Genomic DNA, 24,778 nt, shown 5'->3' on the forward strand with positions numbered 1-24,778 from the left:
ACAAAATTTCTGCGTCAGTGAAGTTTCTCTTTAGACTCATCCATCTTTCTTTCTGTGCCTTCCTCCAGCCTCTTTGTTCCTCTCCCTGTGTTTACCCAGGGCCTTCATGCTGTCCTGCACTCTGGCACTCAGCCAGCCCTTCCTTACCCCAAGTATCCTGTGTTCTATCACTTGCCTCTCTCTGCACTCACCCCAATGTGAACCTCAGTTCTCTATGTGAGGTTGATTGCACATGCTTTTGAAGGAAAGTAATTTGATAACACAGGCTCATTTCAATCATGACAGAGATTGATTCTTCGTGGAGTTTTTTTCCTACCAGTCTTTGGTTCTCAAGAAGACTATGTTTTCTTATGTGGTATAAAGGCTGGTTCTTACTATATGAATGATTTATTGCATGTTTAAAGTATGCTGTTGAGTCTATAATATAAAGCTACAACTTGTACATAGAGCATGAATCTTAGCTAGAGAATGAAAATTTTCATTTACTGTGTTATATAATCTTGCCAGTCACCTGGAGAAAAGAGCATACCTTTTTATTTATTTTTTTATCTTCACCTGAGGACATGTTTTTCATTTTTTGTTCAGATAGAGTGGGAGGGAGGAAGGGAGGGAGAGAGAGAGAGAGAAACATCAATGTGAAAGGGACACATCGCACAATCCAACCAGGGCCAGGGACAAACTGCAACCAAGGTACGTGCCCTTAGCGGGAACCAAACCCGGGTCTCTCTGGACCGCAGGCCGACGCTCTAACCGCTGAGCCAAACGGCCAGGGCAAGAGCATACCTTTTAGTGGCTAGGTTAGTTCACTTGTGGAAATAGCAAGATGGAATTGACTATGTGACAATCAATGGGGTATAGAGGGACTCAGTGCCTAATAAGTGGTGCCAGCCCTTGGAAATGCCTCAAATAGAAAATATAATGGGCCAAAACTGTGGTAACACTAAGAGGGAAAAGAAGGTAGGATGACTATTTAGCATGGAAACTTGGATGACCACTAGGATGTTCATTTGGGTAAGCTCTTTACCATGCTAAAATGTGCCTCTAACAAATACTTATTATCCCATATAAATCAATAGGACTTTAAATAATATAAAAAGGGAACTTCTGGGAATACATCAAAAGAAATCCAAAACACTAACTTGAAAGAATGTATGTACCCCTATGTTTATTGCAGCAGCATTTAGCCAAGATTTGGAATCAGCCCAAGTGCCCATCAGAGTGGATAAAAAAGCTGTGGTACATTCACATAATGGAACACTACTCAGCCTTAAAAAAGAAGGAAATCTTACTTTTGCTATAGCATGGATGGACCTGAAGAGTATTGTGCTACGTAAAATAAGCCAGTCCAAGACAAGTACCTTATGATTTCATTTATTTGTGGAATCTAATGAACAAAATAAACCAACAAACAAAACAGAAACAGACTCATAGATCCAGAGAACAGACTGACAGCTTTCAGAGGGGAGGGGAGTTGGGGGCTCGGTGAAAACAGTGAAGGGATTAAGCAAAGAAAAAAGAAAACTCATAGACACAGACAACAGTATGGTGGTTACCAGAGGGAAGGGTGGGGCAGGTAGAGGAAGGTAAAGCGGGGATAAATGGGGATGGAGGAAGACTTGACTTGGGGTGGTAAACACACAATATAATATACAGATGAGATATTATAGAATTGTACACCTGAAACCTATATAATTTTATTTACCAATGTCACCCCAATAAATTTAATTTTAAAAAATCTTTTTTAAGTGAAGTGTGACTTCTCAGCCAGTATGGATGGAGAGACTTATTTGGGACTGAGAGGTGATTCCTTCCTAAATTCTGCTCCTGGTAACAGTGCCCATAAGCGGTTCCTGCTTTTTATATCTTCTTTTCACACTTTTTAAAAAATATTATCTAGTTTTTAAACATTTTTGCACTTTTCCTTCTCTCAAGTTCCTCAGCCATCCTGTGATTCGAGGGCACTGGGGAAGACCAAGACAACATTATGACCATATTTCTAGTTACAATCTGCCCCATTTTAACACCAGATACATCTACATGTGAGGCTTGATTCTTCAAAACAGAAGGCTACTCTGTGAGGTCTTTGGCAGTGGTACCTGGAAAATGCAGATAAACCATGTTGCTGTGAGTTCAGCATCTGAAAATTAACTCCCAAATATCTGAGTCCTGAGACATTCTTAAGTGAGGTTTAGGGGGAAGAAGTACCCCAAAGGTGAAGAGGCCAAATCAATCTCAGCCTCACATATTCACCCCCAATACAGGCCTCATCTTTTAAAAAACAAAAACTGTTTTCAACCATGGTCTCTATTCATTTTAGATTGAACTTCAACTAGCTTATTTTGAAGCATGCTTCTAACTTGGCACAGCTCTGGGAAAAATCCCATAACTGAGCCATCTGGGTTGGATAAAAGAGGGAGTTTTTCTATTTGATTTCTCACATTTTGTTCTTTTTTGTTTTTAATGGAGGAAAATCATTATGAAGTAACCAAATTATTGCATAATGTTAATGAAACAGGAAAAATCTTTTCAACCCTATACTATTTCTAAAGAATTCTATATTAGAAGGTCTCTTTGTTTTCTCCAAAACGTGGTATAGAATGAATGTTTGGGGTGAGTTGACTTGAGTGAATAGCTAATAATGGTCAAAAAATAAAGTTCTCTTTGGGTGGTCTGAAATTCATCAGTGTTTATTTCTTTTCAGACTCAGCAAAGATTTTTTTTTTTTCCAGTGAAGCATATTTTAGCATTTTATGCTCTGGATTTACTTAGTGTGGTTATAATTGAAATCATTATGCATATGTAATTTTTCACTTTTTTCTTAGAGACCACGATTAATAGCTTTATGATTCAAAGAACCTGAAATTAAGATATGTTGGAAAATTGTTTCTACTCTGATAATTTTGAAAACAACTGTAACAAAATAGGCTATTTTATGTTATAAACTGCTGTTTGCAGTCCTGAGTTACTTGCTTAAATCTTCCATCAGTTCAGACCTTAAACTTAAGAAACTGTTAAGTAAAGGTCCGTGTTTGTTTTACCAAACTCAGGGTACTAGTTCCTGAGAACATGATGATAAACAAGACAGTTCCAGCCCCTACTGGTTGTTACAGTCCAATAGCAGAGACATGTTACATAAACCATTACATTGAATGCTGCAGGGGAAAGCACAGTGCACAAAGAGTATATACAACCTCTGGCAAGCTTTCCTTTGGAGGTGAAGATAGTTCATTCCTACAAGGCAAATGAATAATATATAATAAAATATTCGTAGTTATGTGTTGGATCAAACATTATTATTCTTATCCTTTTTTGTCTTCTTTTATTAATTCCACCCATGAAAGCTTCTTGAGATTAGGGACCCCTTCACATAAGGGTTTATGATGATTTCCTGTCAAAGGGCTTTCTTTATAATAAGCCATAAGTAATATATATCAAATTAACATATCACACTTTTTGTCATACAAATATAATTTAGTACAGTTGTATCACTTAACAGATATGATTGTTGATATTGCTATTATAATAACACACAAAGACTAAGTTCTATAAAGATACAATTTAAGAAAAATACTTTTTAATATGCTACTACTGCTATTATCCAAGACTCTTATAAACTTGTAGCAACATGCATCCCACCAGAACATGATAGTCCCCTATATATTTGGGGCCTGTGCATTGCTCTCAATTTCTGTGGTGGAAATCCTGAAGATTGTTTTACAGTTGTAGCTAACTTTTGTTTGCTTTATTTGTTTGTCTGGATATCTAAATTATTTTCATAAAATTGACTAAGGATATGAATCATAAGAACTTGTTTTGTTAAAAAATGTTAAAAGATCCTGAAATGAGGCCAACTTTTCTCTTGGCATTTGGGTAGGTAAATGTATACCTATTAAATGGAGCATGGTCTTTTGATAGTGAATTTAGCCTATGGGTGTATTCATTTTACAGCATTCACTCAGGCTTAAAATATCCTCTAATTCCTTTGAGAATAAAGCTAAGAACATCATCACATGACTGTCTGGTTTTCTGAAATGCTAAGGCTTTATGAAACCCTCACGGATTTTGAGTAATAATAAAGCAAGTGCTGGCTTGTTAAGTAAGATAATCTCATGAATATACTACATAAACCAGAATGTAATTTTAGATACTATGGTTTTATATCACAGATGACTCCATAATCGCCAAAAGAACCTGCCTAATTATAAGAGTGGATTTTCTTAGAAAATAAGTTAATTTTGGTATTTAAATGATTTTAAGGCTCCATTTGAAAAATCTTTTATTTATATTAAATTAAATTTATATTAAATTATAGCATTCATCACATTTCTCTAGTCACGAAAAATGTAGTGGGTAGAGTATTCTAAGATCGAAATAGGACAGACATTGCATTGTAACCACTTTCCAAAGAAGTTTATTGCCAGATAATTAGGAAAAATGGAAATTACAGTCTTGCTTGTAAGTTAACCCAGTTCATTAATTCTTCTAATAAATGTTTTTGAGCATCTATTTTGTGCCAGGTACTTACTAGGCATTAGATACACTCTTGGGAAAGAAAACAAGTAAGCAAAATAAACCATCAAACACTTTTTTTATGTAGTCTGCACACCAACTTTTATGCACTTCAGTCTTTGGATATCTCGGTCTCCTACTCAGAATGTATTTACTTTAAAATTCATGTATATTTCTAACAAGCTTATAATTTTTCTGATTTTTTGGCCTATCAAAAGTAGAAGGGAATCACTACTGAAGTCACATATACTAACAACACAGCTGGTAATGAACACATTCCTACAGAAAGAAGTCACATTTGCCAAGGGGCACAATGAAAATTCAAAATATTATTTCTCTGGCCCTGCCCTCATCTGCTACATTGAGAACATCAATCCTTCCTATCCTTCAGTTTCTTTCTTTTTTTTTTATCCTCACCCAAGGACATGTTCTCATTTTTTGTTCACTTAGAGTGGGAGGGAGGGAGGCAGGGAGAGAGAGGGAGAGAGAGAGAGAGAACATCGATGTGAAAGGGACACATCGAGTGGCTGCCTCCCGCATGACCCAACCAGGGCCAGGGACAAACTGCAAGCAAAGTATGTGCCCTTAGCAGGAACCGAACCTGGGTCTCTCTGGACCGCAGGCCAACGCTCTAATCGCTGAGCCATACCGGCCAGGGCTCCTTCAGTTTCTTCCCAAATCCTTCTGAGAGTCCTCTGGGCGTATCTCAACCAGAATTTTTTAAAATGGTAGTCCTCTTCTTCATGTCCAGATCATTGGTAATATCACCTCATTACCACCAACCAGGGCACTGAGTATACCACAGATGGCAGCCATGGCACTATGACTGGCACTGTGGCTGATGCTTACCTAATTCTGGAAGCACTGTTCCCATGGCCTTGCTCTAGGGTAAGGTGAGCTGCTATAATTATAATAGGCAACAAAAATTCAGTGGCGAAAGGAATATAGAAATGTATTTTTCCCTCAAATAACAGTCCAGCTTAGGTATTCATTTCAGGAAGGAATTCTCAGGCAGCCTTTCAAGAACTGGGGCTCTACCCATCTTTAGCAGATAGCTCCCAGCCAGCAGAAGGGAGGGCAGTAGCAAAGCGGGCTGAGAAGCACTGGCTCTGGCTGGGCCACTTTCCAGCCACAACTCTTATTATTATGCCATTTTACGGACAGCAGGCTGTCACTTCTGTTTCTCTCTCATTTCATTGTCCTAGACCTTCATGGTAGCCCCTATCTCTAACACCCAGAGCAGCTGAGAGCATCCTTGGTCACAGAATCTATTTCATCTCTATCCTAGGCAGTTTGCTTTACCGTCTGTATAAACAACTTTTCTAAACCTTTGTTACACTTAAATCTGCTCATCTTCAGCCTTAAATGGTGATCTGCCCTCCTACTGCAAGGTGAAGATAAAGGTCATCAACTATATCCACTTCAACCCTCTTCCCAGCGTGGCCACACTTTTTCCTTCTGTCCCAGAGGAAGATGCATCCCAGCTTCTTCGAGTGAGCCCACTCTTCCCGATCTTGTCAGTCTCATCTGGGATCTGGTTCCATTAAAGATTTCTACTTTCTGATCATTTGAATCTCACTATCTCCCTAGTAAAATGTGCCATCTTTGAGGATGTAAACCTGCTTTTGTTTTGCCTCATACTACTTTTTATCTCCCGCTTCTCTTTTTTTCTCTTTAAACTAGATCTCTTAAAATACCCATCATGTTTTCACCTCCTTTCTGCTCTCTAACCTTTAGCTCTCCCCACAAAAAAGAGCACATGCTATGTGCTGGACTACATTCAGTCAACAGGCCATCAGCGTATTTCCTGAGCACCTCCTGTGCCAGGCAGAGGGGATTCAGCAGTGCACAGAATACAAACCTTTGCCCTCTTGGGTTTCATTCCCATAGGGAAAGGTAGGGAGGGGGAGTAAATACTTGTTAGATGTGTCTATGATATGTGATATGTGCTAAAGAGAAAAATAAGTTAGGATAAGGAGATTAGGAGGATATTGATATATTTAATGGAGTGGTCAGGAAAGGCATCTCTGATAATTATTTGAGCAGAGACCTGAAGCAAATAAGAATACTCTTCCATGGGGAAGAGCATTTTAGGCAAGGAAGCAGCATGTGCTAAGGCCCTGAGGCTGGAGCAGAACAGGGGGAGGAAGAGGGGTGCCAGGCCAGACCAGAGAGGCAACCAGTGCCAGTCATAGGGCCTTCTAGTCTGTGGTGAGATTTCTGATGGGGACCATCAGAGGGATTTGAACAGAGGAATAACCTTATTTGGCTGGTTTTAAGGAGATAAGTCTGACTGCTCTATGCAGAATAGACCCAGAGATGCAGAGTAATCAGCTGTGGGAATCATTTAGACAGGAGATTGTGGTGATTTGGGCTGGGAGGTATCTGTGGATGTGGTGAAAATGGCTCCATTCTGGGTATGTTTCCAAGCGCTGACAGGTTGGGTAGTGCTGGGACCTTTATCCTTCCAGTGGAGTTTCCACTCCACACTGCACATTTCATCTTCCTTGGGGCCCAGGAGGCTGATCATACAGCCTGCATCATCTCTGGCTTCCTGTTGGGTTTGCCCCGGAGAGGTTCCTGCAGAAGATGTGATGGCAAGATTAGCATGTCAGAGTATTGTTCTCCCAGCTTCCTCCCCGGTGCTGGTTGGCTGTGACTACCTGAGCCTGCAGCCCTCCCCTGCAGTTACCTGGTCTGGATGCCAGGGAATCTTTCCCACTCCTCCATCCTTCACACCTGGGGTAATGCCAGTTCCTGCTGTTGCTAGCTCAAGGGTACACCGCTATCCTTTATTGATTTTCCTCAACCTTGCACACAAGTTTATAAATAACCCCTTTAGTAAGCTTTCCTTAAATTCTTGTGATCTTGACTCATGCTGGAGCTAGAGCATCTAATATGAAAATAACAGAACATTTTTTTTTTATCAGTCATTCACTCGTTTTCTCCCCAGTAAAATGTTAAATCCTTGAGGATAAAATCTGTCATATTCCTGTTTCTGTTACCATGACGTAGATAGGGTTTGCTACAGTTTTATCAATGAGTGTTATAATGTAATGATGCCACTAGAGTCCTTACGAATTGCCTAAATTATGTTTGATACAAAAGATTAGATGTGTTTTTTTAATTGATTTTTTTTTTTTAGAAAGTGAGGAAGGGAGAGAGAGAGATAGAAACATCAATGTGAGAGGGAAACATTGATCAGCTGCCTCCTGCACACCCCCTACTAGGGATAGAGCCCGAAACCCAGGCATGTTTCCTGACTGGGAATCCAACTAGGACCTCTCAGCCCATAGGACTATGCTCAATCCACTGAGCCACACCAGTCTAGCTGATGTGAAAGATTAAAAGTAGTGTGTGTGTGTGTGTGTGTGTGTGTGTGTGTGTCCATCTTTGTGTTTATAGGTATTAGCTTCACCTTGTTTGGTAATTCAACTCCTTAGGCTCAAAGAAACTTTTAAGAAAAAGTTGGGTACAGCTTTCTTATTACTAATTGTTCTTGCAAAGCTATCTAAACAACAGTTTGTTGATTTTACCAATTGTTTTTGAACTGGAAATACTATTTGTTCACAGTTTTTCAAGATCATAAATTTTTACCAATAAAGATTATGCAAGTAACCTTTTTTCCGGTAACTTAAAAGGTGAATGGTGATTTATTAAAGTTACCTGTTTGTTAAGTGACTGACTTTTATTTGCATGACATTTTAATAGCACTTATTTACATTATAGTTGGTTGCATACATTTACAAGATTATCAGTGTGGTTGTTTTTCCACCAATTATTTTTGTTTTAGTTCTGCAGTTTGTTATTGATGTTTTCTGCTGATCTAAATAATTTATCATCACATTTATTTAATTGTACTTATAATTTGGTGATTTGCTCTCTTCTTTCTTTCTTTTTTTTATTTTAACCTTGACTTCTTTCTGTTTTTCCTTTGGGCAAAACCTTAAACAGTAGGCTGAGCAGCCTTGAGGTATAGTTTTAATAAAAGCTTTGCTGAGTAATCATTTGGTGTAAATCCCAACCAAATCCATTAGTGGAAAAAAGGAAGTAATATCTTTTCAAGGTTAACTTTGTGGTTGCTCCCGTGAATAACACACACACACACACACACACACACACACACACAATTGAATTCATTTAACTGTTGCTTAGATTCAATTGTATTTGAGGTTCATATTTCTAATAAAAAGAACAAAAATTCCGTAAGATTAAGAGAAGATAGTGTCAAAGAATTTATTTATTAAAGATAAATTAAAACTATGGAATTTTGCTTATGTAAAATTGTAGCCAATCCCCCAGGAAAATGTCCAGGAATACCCCATTGTTTGGATAGTTTGTTGATTTTTTTTTTTACTAAAGAGGCATATCCTTCCTTTTTTTCTTTTTGTCCTTTTTAAAAAATTTTTTGACATTATTAAATATCCTCACAACCTAAGTAAACATAATGTTTTGCTTTTTTTAGAAATAAACTTTATATGTATACTTTAAAGAAGTTATTTATTTTGTGGATTTTAAAATGAATTTGATAATTTTATTTGAAAACTGAATAAGCACTTGACTATACTGAAGCAAGGGTGTTTTTGAAATCAAAGGGATGTGTAGCTACTCTAATTCAAGAACTAGTCTTTCAGGGCATACCACCAATTACTGTCTGTACAGTCCCTTCACCTTTACTCAAGTCTATTAACAGGCAAGTTATAACTCTCCTTGGAGTAGTACTTAGTGTTATCTCCCACTTGGAAGATGACAATCATAATGATTGTAAAATAATGAAATATAACATTGTATAAATAATTTCTTTTCTGAAAGTTTTCCAAACTTTCTATGAGAGAGAGAATTTAATTTAAGCCTCTACTTGCCCAGGAAAGATGATGATAATGGTCTCTGAGATCCCTGTGCCGAGTACAGGAGAGAGAGAGAAATGAAAAAAATTGGTTTAGACACCATCATCTTTTAGCTGTTGTAAGGGGAGAGAGAGCTCTCTGGAGGTCCTTTTAGAAAGACACTAGTTCTTGAGGGCTCTACCCTTATGACCTAATCATCTCCCAATAGCCTTACCTCCTAACGCACATTTAGGATTAGGATTTTAACATATGAATTTTAGGGCAGCACAAACATTCAGTCTATTGTAACTACCATTGTGGTAATGGTATAAAAGAAAGAAAAAGATGAGTGAGAAGTGACAGACTTGTCTGTAGGGGAAGAGGAAGCAAACACTAACCTTAGACTTTCGGAGTGAGTGACTGGCATTGTGGGTATAACAAATCCAGGATTGTTCTTTGGTTTCTGAAAAGTTTCCATATATGAAAAAAAAAAAAAAAAATAGGAATGCAAAATTTAAAAAATGAATACAGATTAAAGGTGGTCATAACATATTGTACTATGCAATATTTATATAATATAACATATGTACTATTTATATAATAATTAAGAAGCTAATAGTCTTCCAAAACAAGGCTATAGATAAGATCTTTTAAAGAACTTCCCTTTAGTTAAGAGAACTGTACCCTATTGTTCAAGTCTTTCATTCAGATCCCTATATTACATTGTATCAGGCCCAGAGATTTATATCCCAGGACTGTTGATATAGTGATGTGAGTAGCTCAAACATGAAACCAGTTGAAAATTAAACCATTGCCTTCTGTATTTAATCCAACATCATACATATAATTTGAGATATACATAATTATTCCATTACAAATAATTTTACTCTGTTATTTCATAAATATCTTTATTATTTGCAGGTTCGATGGATGATGTACTGGATTGTTTTTGCTCTCTACACTGTAATTGAAACAGTAGCAGATCAGACAGTTGCTTGGTAAGTTCTAGTATTGAGAAAGGACCATAGGCTCATTATTAGGTGTCCTGAGTTCTTACCCTGCTTTTGCTGTTAACTGAGTGAATTTGATCAAGATACCTAATTATCCAGTATCTTGTTTTCTTGATCTGGTTTCCCCATAAGAACATCACTTTCCTTGCAGCCCCTCTCAAATAAAGGCAACTCATTGTCCTCCCCACGTGCCTCTCCCTCCTGTCTCCCACACATCTCCCAGTATCTGGAAAAAAGAAATTGGTTGTCATTATCTTTTTCCCACACTGATGACTTCAGGCTATTTTTCTTTATTACCTGCTAAAAGACTCCTCTTTTCACACCCACAGTACTCCCTTCCCATCCTTAAAACTCTCATCTACATTCAAACTGGATGACAGCCCCAGTGGGAACACCCACTGGTCACCAGCTCCTGGGCTGCTCTATTCCAAACCTCTGAGACAGAATTAAAGCATGTTTCTATCCTCAAGGATTTAACGTTTTACTGAGGAGTAAATGCTTAATGGGACAGCTTGAATCTCCTTGTGCTGTATTTCAGTGGTGCCTTTCCATCTAATCCTTTCACGTGGCAAAGGCCTTCTTTCAGAATCTGTAAACCTGCTACCTTGCCAGTATCTTCAGCTGCCCTTGTTGCACAAATCTTCATCCTAAATAAGTCCAATTGCTCTTCTTTATTTCTTTTCCAGGCTACTAAATGAGCTGCAGGGGAAAAATCAATCAGTTGCTCATATAGGTATCAGTTCGAACCTCACCATTTCTTTTGCTTGCTTTGGTCATTTGCTGCTTCCAACTCCCTCTTGGACCCGTTTGAGACATTTACTGTTCTCTCCTTAAACTGTCTTTCTGAATTTGCTATTCTCATCATATTCTCACGGCACATTAGGTCACATTGGATTGCTAGAAAAAAATCGAACTCATCAGACTTAAATGTTCTTAGTATCCTGCCCTTATTATTTATGAACTTCTCTGTACTGTTTCTTCATCCATCTTTTTCTTCCTTTTTCTGTTCCAAAGCCCATTCATTTACCTTCTATGTTTTTGGCATAGGGGTTTGGGAAAGGGTTTTCTGTTTGTTTGTTTTTTAAATGGCAGAACACAAATTCCAAATCATGCTAGGCCTCTTAAGTGTCAACGTTCTCTTTTTAAAGACTTCTCAGTTTTTTCTGATTGCAAATATAGGATATATTATTTAAAAACTGGTTGTGGCCAGGGGGCTCAGTTGGTTGGAGCATCATCACATGCACCGAGAGGTTGCAGGTTTGGTTCCTGGTCAGGACACATATCTAGGTTTCAAGTTCGATCACCAGTTAGGGCCCATCCCCTCTCAGTGATGCATTGTCACAATGACCTTTTGTTGACTGTGCAATCGTCAGTCATCATTCCTTACTGCCTGATACCTGCCTCCTCAGAAGACTCCAGGTTTTTCAGTTATTGTGTTTCTTGGTGCTTCTTTGACCACAGAATGTTGATCCCCTCATGCTGTATTAGTTAACTTGCTGTGGCAGCAAACAACCCTAAAAGCATAATAAGTTAGAAAAACAAATAATTTGTTTCTTCCTCAAACTACATGAGAGCAGATGGTCACTGATGCTTTGCTGGGCTTGATTAAGTGTCTTTTCTTTTGGGGACCAAAGCTTCAAAACCACTTGTCATGGCAGAAAGCAAAAGTTTAAAGCAAGAGGTTGGGGGTGAGGGAGTCAAAGGGCATATATCTCTTTGCATGCGACATATCACACTCATATTCTGTTTGCAGAAGCAGGTCACATGATTAAACCCACCGTCACTGCTTGGGGAAGTGTACTCAGCCTACAGGGAAGGCATTGCAGAGTCACATGGAAAAGGGCATGGATTAGATCTAACCCTAATTCCCAGCCTACCTCCATGGTAATTCTATTTTTTTTGCAAATGAACCATTTAAGTCTGCAAAGTTCTGGAATTCTGGCCAAATGAGACAGTTTTCTGGGAATTCTGAGAAGGAGATGTTTGGGCTAACATTGTGCGCTCAGAGCATATAAATGTAAGTCCTGATCGTTGGAGGTGTATCAGGTTCTGCCACGGCAGTGGGCTCTGCAGAAAGAGCTGGTGTACCCACTGCCGTCAGTGCCCTCAGGACTGCTACACTCAGGTGGCAGCTTCCCTGTGCGTGCTGAACCTGGCGAATTCGGACTGGAAGGTGTGAACCTCTGCAGGGATGAGGTTGCTCTTTTGTTAACTGATCTCTATTTAATGAAGTTAATTTGTCAATTTATAGCTATTTCTTTGGTCTCTCACTTTTACATGTGAAAACTGAACTTTTTAAAAAGTTTTCTGTTACCTGCTTGCTGTCTGTAGTTTATTTTCATAGGTATTTTTTCTTGTTAGGTTCCCCCTGTACTATGAACTGAAGATTGCTTTTGTCATATGGCTGCTCTCTCCCTATACCAAAGGAGCAAGTTTAATATATAGAAAGTTTCTTCATCCACTTCTTTCTTCAAAGGAAAGGGTAAGATATATAAATTATTACCACAAACATTTGTTAGAAATGTATATCATCACACACATTATGCTATAAAAATTGTGAAATGATTATGTTATAAGGGGAAGTCCTATTTTTTTTTTTTGACTGCTGGACTCTATACCTAAATAAAATTAATATCTATGTGCTTGGGTTTTTTGTTTTCTTCCAGGAGATTGATGATTACATTGTACAGGCAAAGGAACGCGGCTATGAGACAATGGTCAACTTCGGTCGGCAGGGTTTGAACTTAGCGGCCACTGCTGCTGTTACTGCAGCCGTGAAGGTAATTCTTTACCTACCGTTTCATCCAGTGGCACCTTCAGTCAACGTACAAAGTAGGGTGGCTTTTTATTTCAGATCACTATAAAATGTTGGCAGAATTTTGCTTTCTGTTTATTTTTTTAATGTTGGGAGACCAAGTAGATTATTTTAGAAGCATTTTTACACATTTTTTTATAACTAAATATTTTGAAACTCTTAATTGATCACAAAATGAGATCAAGTTAATAAATAAAACATACTGGGAAATGTCATTTTGTCATAACATTCCTACTGTATAACCTTAAAATAGTTTGAGTAAATCACCTTTAGTAAAGATGACCATTCTTTCTTTCTCTGTCTTTGGTGTTCTCTCTCTCGGTGGCAATATCTGGGTAGGATTTCTGGCTTACTTCTGCACCCCTACTTCAACCAATTTGAGGTAACTGATTATTCAAAATAAGGCATGAAAAAAATTCTGTTCTTAAAACTTGAGATTTTACTTAGCCAATACTAATGTCATGTGTTGTGTTTTGCAAGCCAAGTTATCAAATGAATGCCTTCTGTGAAAACTTGCACTGTGGCTTTTCGATTTCTTTGCATGTAGTAATTAGTGTGGTTTATTTTAAATGTGATAGCATAAATGATTTTGATGTGTAGTAGTATATGGAAAGAAAACAGGCTTCAGAACCAAAAAGTGCTGAGTGTGACTTTCTAAATAATCATCAGCAATTCACTTCTATATTCCTTGGTGGGTGGCTTCATGTATAAAATGAGGATAATACCTATCTGTGAGAGCATATATAAAAGCACAGTGCTTGCCAAAATATAGAAGGAGCCCAGTAAACATAAATGTCATGTGTCTATCTCAATTCAAGGAAAAATTTGAGTTAGTTGCTATTAAGTTAAATTGAGACTAAATAGTATTCTAGCTTTTGAGTTAGGCTTTTTCAACTGAGTTATCATTAAATAAATCAACAATGCTATGGAAATAGTTAAGTGGTGATTTTATATAATCGCAGTGGTGAAGGGATGTAAAATGTCAGATGGAATTCCTAAGATGAGCTGCCTCTTTTCAGAGTGATCTTTGGCTCAAGTATCACAATTAATATGATCAACAAGATAAAAAATTGACATTATATACTAAAAGTGTTACATTGAGGATTAAGTGGAAACATTAACTGTACAGCACTATACATGTAAGACAAGTCTATTATTAATTGATTACTAATTACCAGCACTTTAGTGTAGTTTGCCTATTATTGGCTTTTGAAGGCTTTTTATTAGTATAGATATAAACATATAATAAAATAACAATATTTTCAGGTTATTTAAGGATTATTTTTCATTTTAGAAGAAGTGCATTTGCTTTTTATTTCTTGCTTAATGAATATGCATTCCTGATTTCCATATCTACTAAAAAACATACAGGAGAGCCAACATTCAACAACTAGGAATTGCGTAGTCAAAATAAGCATTATCTCACAGAAATACCTTTCTGTAGAAAGGCTATAAAAGCAATCCTAGATGTATATTTCTCTGTCTTTCTTTTTTGTGATTCACTGTTTGTTTTTATTCATATATTTAACAACTTAAAACCTCCTCCTGCCTTCAAAGGCAGGAAACAGAGAGCATAACAATCATCTAAGTTACCACTGCCAGACAAACACTTATCCCATAATTTGAATTCATTATGGAACTTTCCCCTCTTGTTTGTGATTTTGTGACTGCAACCTTCCTGGATAATACTCATTAGAAATAGTCATTAAATATACTGAACATAACATAATGGTAACACTATTTGCCTCAAGTTGTACTGTGCCTATTTTAAAGTAGGTGAAATTAATTTTGTCTCTGGAGATGTCAATGAAAGACACCGTGATGGAAGAATCATTGAACCATACACTTCATACTGAGGAATAAATTGAAAATGAAATAGGAAATAGGTCAAGTTTGAGGAAGAATTGCAAGAAAGCCAGTAGTAAGATTTAAGAATTATTTTAAAATTTTTTATACTATACAGTTTGTTAAAAATATCTTTCAGGCTAAAAATATTTGGACTCTTGTTGTGACCTTTAAATATTGGTAATGCCCCTGACTAGGTTTCCCAGGTTGAACCACCTGAGCATGTTAGAGATGAAAATAGGAATCTAATAGAGCATTTATTACACCGTAAAGCAATTTTCTGAAAATGTTACTCAGTTCTGTGATCTCATTACCAGGCATCTGTTCACAAGGTCAGTGTACAAGTTTATTTTGGCTGAGCAAAGCATAAACATATGAAGGACCTTCAAGGATTTTGCTGAGGATGTTCAGCATTCCATAGCTTTTCACATGAGAAATGCAGGTGGCTTTTGTACAGATGAATAGCACTACTGCCGGATGAAGGACTAAGAGTCATATTAACCATCTCTTAGAATTTTTTGCTGGCAGCCTTTGGTGAATTCTTTAGCAGATATTATTTCAAAAAAATCAAGTATCACAGAAATTAGAGCCTTACAGGTAAAATTAATTAATGCTAATTGACTTTAAGTGTTCATGATTAGGTCAGAGATCCTGACATCTTGATGTCTGTTTTAGTGGCTTTTTGTTTGTGAAAAGATTTGCGGATATTTAGCTGCTTATTAGCAATTTATAAAAAGAAAACAGTTGTTCAAACAGTAGGAAAAAAAGGTCATACTATTTCCCTATAATCTAGGAAGGAGAATTGTTACAATGAACATGGAATTCTACAGTAGTCAAGCAAGCTATCGGCATATTTTTTAGCCCTAATCTAGCCAAGAATTAGGCATGAGTTTTGGGCAAATCATCTGCACTGATCTAAGTATTAATTTTCTTACCTATAAAGCAAGGAGGTGAAACTTAACTTCTAAAACCCCTTATATCTCTAAGAGCAGTTCTCAGCGGGGTTGGTTTTGCCTTCCAAGAGGCATCTGACAATGTCTGCAGACATTTTGGGTTTTTACAGCTGAGAGAGGGGCCGTTGCTACTGGCATCCAGGAGTGGAGATCAGGGATAACACTTTATGTCTTTCAACACACAGGACAGTTTTCCTATAACAAAAAATTATCCAGCCCAAAATAGCAATAGCGCTGAGGTTGAGAGAGTATGATGTCAGAAAAAACTAAAAGGATATATCAATATGTATAGGTAGCTTTGGTAGTGGATTATGAATCATTTTTCTTTTGTATATTTTTCCAGAGAAAAATATTATAAATATTCTTTGACAAATATATATTGTTTCATCTTAAACCCATTAAACTATATTATTCACTTAGTGTAAATTTCATTCTAGACTTGATCAGATTAATTGCTGAATGTCCACAAGAAAAGGCGATTTCTCTAAAACCTGGAAACTAGCTTTATCTGCAATTTTAATGTAGTATGTCAAGGATCAACAGAAACAGCTTAATGGCTATTCATTATTAAACAGTATAGTAAGAGTTGTTCTGTAAAAGATTATTTATATGCTTGTAAGCTTATAAAGCATTACTGATTATGATTTTAAATCCTTAATTAAAATGTGAAGATAATATATTGAAAGTTTTATACGAAGATGCTGAAAAGCACAGTGGTTCCCCTTACTCAACACAAAATATAGTAATTTTAGTGTGACGTTTAACCAGGAAATACAATTATTTCAACAAAGGCAGAATTATTGGGGTGTAAAAAAGTTAGAATTAGTCATACATGCAGGGTTCCTGTTTACAGATACCAACGGTGGACCGGGATACTTGAGCAGACATTCAGACGTCCGAGCTCCCTGGGCTGTCAGTGAGCTCTGTGGGGAAGGCGCAGGGAGCGCCGCCTCGGCTGGGGAGTTCTCCCGGACCCTCCCGGTGCTCGGCCTGGACCCAGCCCTTCCATCCATTCAGCTCCTGTCGTGTTCTGTTTCTTAAATGGATGTTCTGGGCCCATCCAAATTCAAACCCTGAGAACTTTGAGCTAGTGAGCATTTAGGCATGATGATCAGTCTTAAAGTAAAATATTCTACAGGATAGTTCTTATTACTTTGACTTTTATGTTCTCACCATAATCTTTCTGTTACTTTCTCTTTGATTTTTGGGATCAATTTTAACATGCACAATGTATATGCAGTTCTGCAGAAAATAGGATATAAAGTCTGGGATATAGTATACCCTTATGGATGGTAATTGTCTTTCTTTTACCAACTAAGACTGCTGCTTCCACACATATTTTCCTCCTCAGCTGGAACTTCTCTTATTTTGCTTTTTCTTCTGGCTTAATAGTATATAAACCCAATAGAAGAAAATAAACAAAGCATTATTACTTTGAACAGAACCTCAGTATCTTTTAATGTTGACAATTGACTATAATGCCCTATTTTGCCCTCAAAATAGAGAAACAGTTTTTCTTTTAATTAACAGAATAAGAGATTAAATATAGGAAAAATGAGCGGAAAGTGAATCAGAAGTTTTTATTATGCATCTCATTACAATTAAAACTTTACTTATCCCATCTATGACTAATTTTGCAATATTAAAGTATTGTTGAAAAAGGGGGAATCACTCATCCCATCTTCCTAAACATTATCTTGTTCATTTTTACGTATAGCCATACTGCATACTCATCATCATAGTATGCATATGATTTAGAATTCTGAGGTAGAAGGGAAGTATTTCCACTTATTTTATTACAAACGTGATTCCTTTATTCACGGACTTTTTGTGCTAAAGATATAAAAATTAGAAGGAATAGGTCTGCATCTAGGTGTGATTATTTTATAATTAGACCTTTCCTTGAACACTTAACAATTTATGTAATGTTTTTTAAGTTCACGATACTGCATTAATTTTTTCTTCCTATATTAGCTCTATTCTGGGCCCCTATGAAAATATACAGTGGAAATATCTGCTTTTTCTAGGTGATAATAGCTGTTGAAGTATCGGGGGTCGTTAAAAGGTGTACATAGCCCCTTTCCGCTTTTCCTAGCCTTTCATGAAACCTTGAGAAGATTGATAATATTTAGGGCTATAGGATTGGTTACTCAAGAGCTACATTACAATCTATGCTGTAAATTAATCACTCAGGGTTGGTTCTTACTCGCCTTTAATATAAACCTGAAACAAACCTCTGATGAACGGTGTAGTCTACCCAGGTGGACACCCATGATCATACCTGTAGTTTGCTACTGAACCTCTGCATAAAGAAGCCAGTGTTTATGTTTAAACAAGCTGCTTCTGTGGAGAACTCAAGCGATCAAGAGTAATGAAAAAGCCCTGGCTGGGTAGTTCAGTTGGTGAGAGCGTCCTCCAGGTACGAAAAGGTTGTGGGTTTCATTCCCCGGTCAGGACACATACAAGACTCAACCAGAGAATGCATAAATAAATGGAACAACAAATCAATGTTTCTCTCTCTCTCTCTCTTAAAAAAAAAAATCAATAAAAAATACAAGAACATCTAGCTTTAAAACAAACAAATAAAAAAGAGTAATGAAAAAGAAGAGGCATAAAAAGAGTAGTTTAATTATTACCTGCTTAATACCAGTACCAAACCAGATACAGTAGGAGAACAGAAGAAGCCAAAGATTTATTCATTTCATCTAGTTTCTTAAAATCTTACTCTGGAGGCAAAATATACACAGCACAACAATACAACTAACAATAATGTGTGAGTTCATTTGTGAGGTATACCCTAAGTAATTAGGTGATTATACTTAAAGATACCAAAGTCTATGAATGATATGAAACTAGACTGATTCAGTGGCACTTTGACTCGTTTGCATTCTGAGATGTACTTTCTTGAGTAGGAAGGAGGGTTTGTTTGGGAGTTATAGCCAGCCTTGGAAACTGCACCCGAGGCGAGTGGAGGGTAACATGGATGTGTATGCTGTTTATCATTTGTTTAGGAGTAGGTAAAAAGTCAAGAATTTCTGAAAGAGGGCACAGAAATACAAAGGCAGGAGAAAGAAAATGACAGTTCTGAAAAAACAGGGCATCTGTTTCAGAGTACTGGATACTTCCTTTTATTATATGTCTGAAATCTTCAGTCACCTACCTGCTTAATAAGTAATGGTATCTGATAAAGAGGAAGAAAGTATAATGAATTGAATCATGCCAAGAATGTTTAAAGATGTATGGAACCCAGTTATTTTTATTGAAGATATAGACCTTTAATTAAGTAATTCCTTCTCACAGTTCAAAAAATTATGGTAGAACTACAAAGCTTAAGTGGGGTAAAGCATTCGGTTTCAACATAATGTATCACTGACTCAGAGTAGCTGAATCTAGACCTTTTCCTTCGGTGTAAAATACATGTTAGTAGTAATGTTTGACTGTTTGAAATTTAGAGATAAACCATTATGGACAAGTTTCTATGGTAACTTTATGACTAGAGGCACTCATAAGTTGACATATGTGAGAAGGGAAAATAAGTGTAAAACAACACTAGAAGGATATTTTTAATCCAGCTATAAATAAGAAGTGAATCATCTATATGCTATGTGAATTTTTAATGTGAATAAATTTAGAAATTCTTTTTTTCTCTTTACAAAACTTTATACTTTGAGAAGATATTTAGTTATGTCTGAAAGGTTCAGAAATGTCCCTTTCCCAGCTGTGCAGTCACGTAATCATGGAACTTTCTGCAGTGATGGAAATGTCACATATCAAATACAGTAGCCACTAGCCACATGTGGCTATTAAGCCTGTGAAATGTAGCTAGTGCAATTAAGGACCTAGATCTTTAATTTAGTTCACTTTAGTTCATTTAAATTTAAATATCCACATGTGTTCAGTTTCTACCATATTGTTTAGATGACAAAGTCAAATTGCATACTAGTAGATATGTCTTGCCAAAGAGTAAATTCATTAATTGAATGTCATTATGTATCCAGGATTCTTAGGCTCTTTTTTTTTTTTTTTTGTATCCGTTCTCTGTAGAGACATTACCACTCCTGCCTTAGTTTAACTTAAAACAGTATCTCTCATACTTAAAAAAGTTCTTCTAAATCATAAACTTAAGCCCCAAGTGCTAGTTTTAAGAGCGAGCAAAATTATGGGTGCTATTTACTCTGAAGGTAAGCTCATTATACTTTTTTATACTTTAAAATTAAACATGAAGTTGAAATGTTTGGGGGTGGAAGATACTAATGTCTAAAATTCACTTTGAAATGTATTACAAATTGTTTGATGGATGAATAAATGATAGATACGTGATAAAGAGACTAAAGCAAAATGTAAATGATATGTGGGTGTTCACTGTACAATACTTTCAACTTCCCCGTAATTCATAATAAGCTTCCCGATAAATGTTGGGAGAAATGTTCTGTGTATGCATGTAAAATATTCTAAACTGTACTTTTCTCTCTTGGATCTGTCACTTCTCTGTTAAATAGAGCCAAGGGGCAATAACTGAGCGGTTACGGAGTTTCAGTATGCATGATCTGACAGCCATCCAAGGGGATGAGCAGGTGGGACGGAGACCATACCAACCTCTGCCAGAAGTGAAAAAGAAAAGTAAACCAGCCTCCAGCGAATCGGCAGGTGTGCTTCGTTGTTTTAATATATCATTCTTGCACAATTGGGATTTTGAGTCAAGATGAGTAGTAAAATAATTCCTGGTAACTCTGAATTTGGGTAGACAGAACTTTCTTTTAAGCTTATATTTTTGAGGTTTACACTTAACTGTAGTTAGTGCATGCCTCTTGTTGACTCTGGAGATAATCCAGCTAAGAAAGTAGTGGTATCCTTTTGTGCTGCCGTGAATTTTTTAGAAGCCATGGGTGTGGTTACCACCACCAGTACTAGTTCTGACCTGATTAAGATACTCTTCTCCTTAAACTATAGTGACATCTAAGGAGTTTCATAGTTAAACACTCTTCACTGTAAGTAATGTGAACAAATAAGGATATTGACTCACAAGATAAAAAGTTTTAAGTGGGTGACAAAAGATGACTCAATTTGAAAATAGGATTACTCCATTAGAAAATGTGTTGAAATTACATGTAGTTCTGGTTCAAGAACTAACTTGTAGGCATATTCTAGTGTAAATCATGAGCTTGTCATAATTGATACATCCTAAACTTTAATAAAAAATTCTATCTTAGCCCAGCCAGTATGGCTCAGTGGTTGAGTGTTGGCCCATGCACCAAGAGGTCACTGGTTCAATTCCCGATTAGAGCACATGCCCAGGTTGTGGGCCTGATCCCTAGTGGGGGGCGTGCAGGAGGTGGCCAGTCGATGTTCTCGCTCATCGATGTTCCTATCTCTCTCCCCCCTCCCTTCCTCTCTTTCTCAAAATCAATAAAGAAAAAAAAGACATAGTTCCTTAGTCATCTTATCACATATAAGAAAGTTTTAGTTCAAGGCTCAGCTGAGAACTAAGATCTTCAGGACCTGTCTTATTAATGTGCTATTAAATCCATAAGGTAAAGGGCTACTTGATGGTTTTCTTATTTAAGAAGATTTCTTTTGAAGGAGATTAAAAATCATCCTTTATAATTAAAACCAGTTTTGCCCTGGCCAGTTGGTTAGAGCATCGTCCCACTGCTACCAAGGTTGCAGGTTCAATCCCCGGACCGGGCACATACAGGAATCCACCAATGAGAACATAATTAGTGGAACAATAAATCTCTCTTTCTTTCTCTCTCTCTCTCTCTCCCTCCCTCCCTCCCCACCTCTTTCTCTCTAAAATTATAAATAAATAAATATTTTAAAAATAATCAAACCAATTTGAAAAATGTAATAACAGTCCTGGCCTGTTTGGCTCAACGGTTGGAGCCTCAAACCGAAGGATCGAGGGTTCTATTCCTGGTCAGTGGCACGATACCTAGGTTGCAGGTTCAGTCTCCAGCCCTGGTCAGGATCATGCACAGGAGGCAGCCAATCCATGTGTTTCTCTCACATCAGTGTTTTTCTCTCTCTCCTTCCCTCCCACTCTATAAATCAATGGGGAAATATCCTCAGGTGAGGATTAACAAAAAATAAAATAATAGTGTCTTCTTATAGACGAAAAATAGTGAACTTTCTTCTAAGTTCTCCCTAGATGAATAACTTTACAAAGATATGGCTATTATCTAAGCCAAGCAGAAAAAGACAAATACCACATGATCTCACTTATATACGGAATATAATGAACATAACAGTCTGAGGAATACAGTAGACCCAGACACATGGAAGTAGGGCACAGACTGACATCCCTCAGAAGAGGGGATGGGGGGTGGGGGGTGGGAAGAGATAAACCACAGAACTTATATGCATGTATGCATGACCAATGGACATGGACAACTAAGCCGGGGACAGGGTGGAGGGGGGTGGGGTGGGAGGTGCCAATGGGGTAAAAAGGTAAAATATCTGTAACAAAAAAATAAATAAAAATTCATAAAAAAAATAAAAATAAAAAAAATAAAACCTTAAAAAAAAAAAAAAAAGATATGGCTATTATCTAAGAGGTAGAAACTAAGCATTGCCCATTGATTAAGGTAGTAATATCTTTAAGGGTGAGGAACTGTTGAACTTTGAACCAGCATTCTTTGTTTTTTTTCTTTTTTTTAAACAACAGGCATTTATTTTCTCAGTTCTGGAGATTAAAACTCAAAGATTCTTAATACATAAATAATCTAAAACTAGTTCCTAATATAGGCACCTAAAAATTAGATATACTCGTTTTGATTATGTGGTCTGCTGTATTATTTAGCTGATTTGGACCAGTTGTCTGAGTCCTTTGTTAGAATTTATTCATAATTATACCTTAGAACTGGTTAAGAATTATATTCCAATTATTTAAATGAAAACGGAATTATATATAGGAAAATCCCTAACACTATTTTTATGGTATTCATCTATTAAATTTAAAATGGTGTGACTAACATATTTTAAAATAGTAAGGTGTTATTTAGTTCTTTTGTTAAAGTTCTTACCATGAAATTGAATTAACTGAAGATTTATAAAAATATGAAGTGGCAGCAATACAAAAAAAGGTATTTGTTCAGCTATAAAATTTAAATTTTAATATGCATTACTTTGCCCAACTTTCCTACAGAATGGTATACATACTGAGCTTTCTTCGCTAAAGGAAAAGTTTAACCAAAACTGTCTCTCTTGACAATGTTTTCATAAAGTAGTGTGGTTCCAGGAGAGGACTCATCTGAAGAGAGATGAGTCTCGATAAACATGGAAATTCATCGGATGAGAGAGGTGGCTTTCCCGATGGGGGCCGGGGGGGGGGGGGAGAGATTGAAAGTGGTGCTAAGGTAACTGTTAGGCTTAGAGGGTGGGACAGGGAATGAAGTTACACCTGTACCGCAAACCTTTGGTTACAATAAATTCCGAAAAGATTTAGACTGAAATGTAAGAAATTAAATACAGTAGGACATTCCTGTGTATGTTAAAATACTCCTAGGATAGGTCAAACTTCTGAAGCATGACATCGAAACCAGAAAAGTTTTGAAAAGTTTGAGAAATTTTTCTGCCATATAAGGAGGAAATAAGCAAGAAACTGTACAAACCAAATACTGTCAATTTTATCAAAGAATATTGCTGACCAATTAATACATGAGAAAGAGAGCCTCCAATAGTAATTTTTGTTCACTAGATTGGCAAAAATTTTTTTTAAATTAATAGTGCTCTGTGTTGTAACTATTTTAGTTGTCTATTGCTATGTAATAGATTACCTCCAGATAGTGATTTTTAAAAATCATGGTCATTTATTTTGTTCATAACGTGGGGGTGACTGGGCTCGGCCAGGCAGTTCTGGCTCAGGGTCTGATGCAGCAACAGTGCAACAGCAGCTGGAGCTGGAGTCGTGATCTGAAAGGCTGCTTCACGCACACGTCTGCTGTTTGCGCTGGAAAGACTCAAACAGCCGGTAGCCAAACTTTTCCCAAACTTTTCTGGAGTTGGGGCTCCTCCGGCGTCTCTCCTTTTACCTCTCACTGTGTGGTCTCTGAGGATCGCTGGACTTCTCACCTGGCCGCTGAAGGCTCCCGAAGCCAGTGTCCCAAGAGAAAAGTATCAGAATTTGGGGACATGTTTTAAAACCACCACAGCAAGCATGTTGGCAAACAAACACTCTCATATACTTTTTATGAGAGTTTAAAGTGGAATAATCCTTTTGGATGACAATCTGCCAATAATTATCTAAATTTATCCCTTTAACTGAGCAAGAAACATGCCATAAGGAAATAATCAGACAAATGTTCAAAGATGTATGTACAAGAATGTTCATCCCATTGTTTATAGTAACAGAATATTGGAAGAAACCAAATACCTACGAGAAATGATTAAGCAAAAAAGTGGTTTATTAGGCATGAAAAACGATGTCAGTCTATACTTACTGACATGAAAATATAGCTCTGGCCGGTTTGGCTCAGCGGTTAGAGCGTCGGCCTGCGGTCCGGAGAGACCCGGGTTCGGTTCCCGCTAAGGGCACATACCTTGGTTGCAGTTTGTCCTCCGCCCTGGTTGGGTCGTGTGGGTAGCAACCACTCAATGTGCCGCTTTCACGTCGATGTTTCTCTCTCTCTCTCTCCCTCTCACTCTATCTGAACAATATATCGAAAAATGTCCTCGGGTGAGGATAAAAAAACAAAACAAACAAACAAACAAAAAAAAAGAAAATACAAGCAGATTGTGGGGGAATAAACAGTAACAGTGAAGCAGTATGTGTGTTATAAGCCTGTACCATAGAGACACAGTAGATACATGAAATGCATTCAT

General features: G+C 37.1%; 1 protein-coding gene across 1 annotated transcript in view; it reads left to right on the forward strand.

Moving 5' to 3' along the window:
- REEP3 (receptor accessory protein 3) overlaps positions 1-24,778 on the forward strand; it is an 86,419-nt gene that overhangs the window by 55,219 nt on the left and 6,422 nt on the right. The window contains exons 3-6 of the mRNA XM_036265707.1: positions 10,257-10,333; positions 12,707-12,827; positions 13,012-13,125; positions 20,458-20,605. Of these exons, the coding sequence (XP_036121600.1) occupies positions 10,257-10,333; positions 12,707-12,827; positions 13,012-13,125; positions 20,458-20,605 (460 nt within the window). The remainder of the gene's footprint in view (positions 1-10,256; positions 10,334-12,706; positions 12,828-13,011; positions 13,126-20,457; positions 20,606-24,778) is intronic.

This window comes from Molossus molossus, unplaced genomic scaffold (assembly GCF_014108415.1).
Source record: "Molossus molossus isolate mMolMol1 unplaced genomic scaffold, mMolMol1.p scaffold_m16_p_17, whole genome shotgun sequence".
Lineage (NCBI taxonomy): Eukaryota > Metazoa > Chordata > Mammalia > Chiroptera > Molossidae > Molossus > Molossus molossus.